The sequence below is a fragment of the Athene cunicularia genome (genome assembly GCF_003259725.1).
Source record: "Athene cunicularia isolate RWA chromosome Z unlocalized genomic scaffold, athCun1 chrZ_part1, whole genome shotgun sequence".
In the NCBI taxonomy this organism is placed as follows: Eukaryota; Metazoa; Chordata; class Aves; order Strigiformes; family Strigidae; genus Athene; species Athene cunicularia.
In genome coordinates, this window is record NW_020799142.1 from 25,148,561 (window position 1) to 25,152,978 (window position 4,418).

The 4,418-nt window shown below is 42.3% G+C and overlaps 1 protein-coding gene across 1 annotated transcript in view; it reads left to right on the plus strand.

Annotated features, from left to right (window-relative positions):
• Nucleotides 1-4,324: 4,324 nt before the first annotated feature.
• MRPL17 (mitochondrial ribosomal protein L17) overlaps nt 4,325-4,418 on the plus strand; it is an 878-nt gene continuing 784 nt past the window's right edge. The window contains exon 1 of the mRNA XM_026865997.1: nt 4,325-4,415. Within this exon, the coding sequence (XP_026721798.1) occupies nt 4,395-4,415 (21 nt within the window). The 5' untranslated portion in view covers nt 4,325-4,394. The remainder of the gene's footprint in view (nt 4,416-4,418) is intronic.

Here is a 4,418-nt window from a genome sequence, read left to right on the forward strand (position 1 = left end):
TATATATATATAATTTCCTGGTTTTCTCTCTGCTTTTACCCAACCATGCTGCCTGTACTGTAGCTTTCCTGATTCATGGTAGCCTCCTTGCAGTAACTCCATACCATTAAGCCTGCACTGTGCATTGTACCTAGACTATCAAGAAAACCTTCTTAATATATAATACAATTAAGGCATGCTCTAGCTAATGGCACAGACCACAGCATTTCATCTGCCTACATTGCATTCTATGACCAAACGGCCCAGTACCCAAATTTTGCCAGGGGTAGAGTGGTAGCTGAACATCATTCCTGAATGACATCAATAGTGCAAACCTTTAATCCACAGTTTATACATGTAAATATATTATATCACTGAACTCAAGTCTCCAGCTACTGTCCCCAGGCTTAGGAGAACATGAAAAGTGGATCCCTGTTTCATAGCAGAGGCCATCTGTAAGTGAAATGTCTTCATCTATTATGTCCCACCATGGCAGGAAAAGGCAAAAAACATATGGTGAAGCTGTGATACAAGGGATCTGCTTCTTGATTTGGAAATTACTTGGCTTTGTGTGGCTAGAGTATCATTCAGAGACAGTTGAAAAGATGTGTTTGTCCTAAACTAACACTACTTTTCCCTTACCATTTTCCCACTGCTCAGTGTGAAGGCCAGTTCCCTTCAACAGATTCATGCTGGATACATTACACAAAGATGAGCAAGAGAAAAGGGGATATATAATGCAGGAAAACCAAACATAAGTGAATCAAGTAGGCTTACTGACAAGCACAGAATCAATCCCAGCCTTGCAGAAAGAGTTGGATTCTGACTTCCTGCAGGTTCATGTCTTCCTTGGTGAAATGCTGAAGTCCAAGTGAAATCAAGACCAGAGAGAGGCCTCATGTTTGCAAAGAGCTCCTATCTATTTTGTTCCTCTGCTGCATGAGAGCAACCTAAATGGCATTCACGGAACTGGAACACAGAGCTGCAGTGTGTTTGGCTGGGTATACAAGGACTATCAGTAGGTGCACGAGTGCACATGACAAAACACTTCAACCAGTACGAGGATGGCTAAGGTGAGGTACTGTACATGGGATCCTGTATTTGTGAAGAAGGATGAAAGGGAGTGCCCTTTTTTTACACTGGAAAATTGGATACACAAGTTAGACCATACCTCATGGATGATGTGTATTACCATTTCTTTTGGATTACCACAGCTGCTGAGGACTTTGCCATGCTTAGAAGATAAAGGAGTATATTAAGCACAAAACTTCAATGTTATATTTGCGTAGCTGCTACTTCTACAGTTTGTTTAGTGCTGGGTCATGTCCATGTTACAAATGCAAAGAAAAACTTCTTATTCTGCCATGTTTTTCAGGGCTTGCATGTTCTAATAGAATTAAATACAGGTAAAAATATAAGCAGGCCTTTTTCAGATAACCCATAAAGGTTTGGAGTCCCTTCCATATTCTCTGGGCCAAAAGATAGGTGGTGTAATCCCTACACCACCAGTACAGGTCATGTTGTACAAACAGCTGGCTGTCTAGGCCTTTCATATCTTTTGTGTATTATCTTAAGAGGATGTGTTCATTCCTGTAACTGTTTCCCAATTCCTCACTATCACTATGCCACAAGCAAGGGCATTAGCTTTAAGAACCTTAATGTTCTGTATTCCTTTTCACGTTATACGTATATCAATATTTACAAATCAATGACTACACCACTGGGATAGCTTGGAAAAAATGATAGCACTCTCACACTGTGGTCTTTGGGCTTCTCTTCTGGAAGGAGCTCTGCCAGCAGCTGCAGATCCAAGTAGTCTTGAGAACCAGATAGTAAGGAAATTGTGAGACTTGGGGAAGGAACTTGTGGCCAAAAGAGTAATGGTCTTATACACAGCAGGCTGAAAGAAACCTCTAAGATAGCATGAACTGAGGCATTTATGTCTTATTTTCTTAATTTCAAGCAGACAACTAGGTATAAATAACAGTTCATGAATATGCAGTTTTAAGTACATTTGTTAAATGTCAAATGTTATATTTGTAACTCTTGCCAATTATGTAACTCTTGCATATGTCTACCACCACACCCCATCACCTGCTGGATCAGGTTGATTCCCACTATAGAAGTAGTAGCTGCAGGGTTTTTTGACCATTGGATAGTGAATAATGAGTTTGATTAATCACTTCTGACATAGCAGCTAAATTCTATTGCCCCCTGCCCACAAGAAAATGTGTTCTAAAAAAGGCACTTATTTTAGTTCTAAGCTCTGCTTTTCCACATATAGACAAATACCAAATGAGAAGTTCCTACAGTTTGACCATCAAATTCAGGGGCGGGTGACAATCTCCCAGCTGCGCATCAGTATCCAAGGAAGGGAAATTCTGAGACTGGACAAGAAAAATAGATAAAATGCATGCTTCACTGTGAGTACAGAAAGCTGTCCTACTCATGACTCTTGAGCATAAAATATGGCATGTCTTTACATGCCTTTCTGAATGGAAACCTCAGTAACTTCCCTTTCTGGAGTCTGCATCATTGGTTTTCACAGCCTAGAGCTGGGTTTCCAACTGACATGCTTCATCCATTTAAAAAATGGTGAAGGAAAGTGCTCCTTGGTCCTTGTGCTTCACCCCGCTCTTTCCAGACTCCCTTCCGCAAAGCTGTTGGCTGCAAGCAGCAAGGAAGGGATACTACAGTAAAGATAAGTCCACTCAACATGACAGGAATTCTTCCAGCAGGGAGAGCCCCTCTGAGCACAGCTGGCTGGGAAGGTTCAGCTTTCTGTCTGCATCCAGCTAAAATATTTGCATAGACTTTTCTCATTTTATTTCTGATTAATTATATAATAACTTTCATAACACACTGTATCAGAGACATTTCATTAAGATTTGGGGATAAACACGTAAAGACACGTTACGTGAAGAAAAGTGACATTTTCTTCAGCACACCCAAAGTTTTATAAAGCCACAGCAGAGGCATCATTTCTAATCTTAAACGTCATTACTGGATAGCCAGGGAAGTCATTACATTGTAAATTATTTATTACTCTGTGGCTCCAAAAATAACAAACTCCCCCAAGAACCCAAATTAAGAATGTAGAGACATCTACACTCGTGCCTAGTTTAATTACCAGGCTCATGCACATGACAACTTTGATTCATAGAAATACTATGTATAATTTTATCAGAAAGAATTATTATTTTGATGTTAAGACATCAAGTTATAAGCAGAAGGATAATAAAGAGTTTGTTATTTTATTAATATTAGAAATATATTTAATGGAAACATTTTCAAGAGTGTGTAGTGATGGGAAAATGCTGATTGTTAATGGGTTTAACAAGATCGTAAAGCTTGGAAAAAGTTTTCTTTCAACACTGTGCCAAGTACATACAGGATTACTTTCTTGCGAAGCTGGAATACTGACACAGAATTCCTGTATAGTCAGGCTAATACAGGAAAAGGAGAGGAAAATTGACTGTAAATGGAATTAAGGAATGCCTGGAGTTATTGTTGGCATCACAGCTTGCACAACCTTCTTCCTAGAAGTATTTGAGAGTTAATATGCTAAGCCCCAGAAAAGCAAAAAAGATGGGAATGAGGTCCAAGCATTTGTTCGTTTCACATTAAAATCCATATGTTTGTACCTATTACACATTCCAATATCTATACTGTTCACTTTATTTATATATGAAATCCTAAATGTGTATAAAATTATTGTGATTTTATGATGTATTCATAATAACAAAGATATTTTTTCTTACACAGTTGGTAGCTGCTTTTGTTACACATTCTTTCTCTGAAAATACAGAAATGTTGGCTTGAAGAACAAAGTAGGAGGAAAACTTTTAGCATTTTTCTTGGAGTTGAACAGCACACACTGCCAGGACTACGGGGGTGTGAGGTCTTGCAGAAGGGGGTGGGTTTCTGTCTGTGGAAGTAAGGCGTGTAGCCAGCTCCACTACGAGGATGGCTGCTCGTGCGCCCGTGAGGGCTGCGTGATGGCTGGATCCGCCACCCTTAACCCGTGCTGCTGGTGTATGCAGCTTCTGCACTGCCTCAGGATGCGATATGGGGGACCACGGCTCTTCTAGCATCCCATCACCGGTACTGGGGAATAAAGAATAAGAGAAGGGCTCTAGTAGGCTGCGCCTGGCGGAGCCCCTCCCCGAAGCCCCAGGGGCATCCTGTGAGGGTGTTGTCCTTCCCCCCCCCACAACTACGGTGAGGGGCAGCAGCGAGGCCGGCTGTTCCCCTTCCTCCCTTCAGAGTCCACCCTGAGCCGCCACGGCCTCAACCCGGAAGCGCCCCGATGCCGCAGACACCAGCAGGGCTGTTCCCCGGCCGGGCTGGCTGCGGCGGGCGACTGCGGCCGCTGAGCGCAGGAGCGCGCCCCGCCCTGGGCGCGGGCCGACGAGATGCGGGGCTACGCCGAGCGGGTG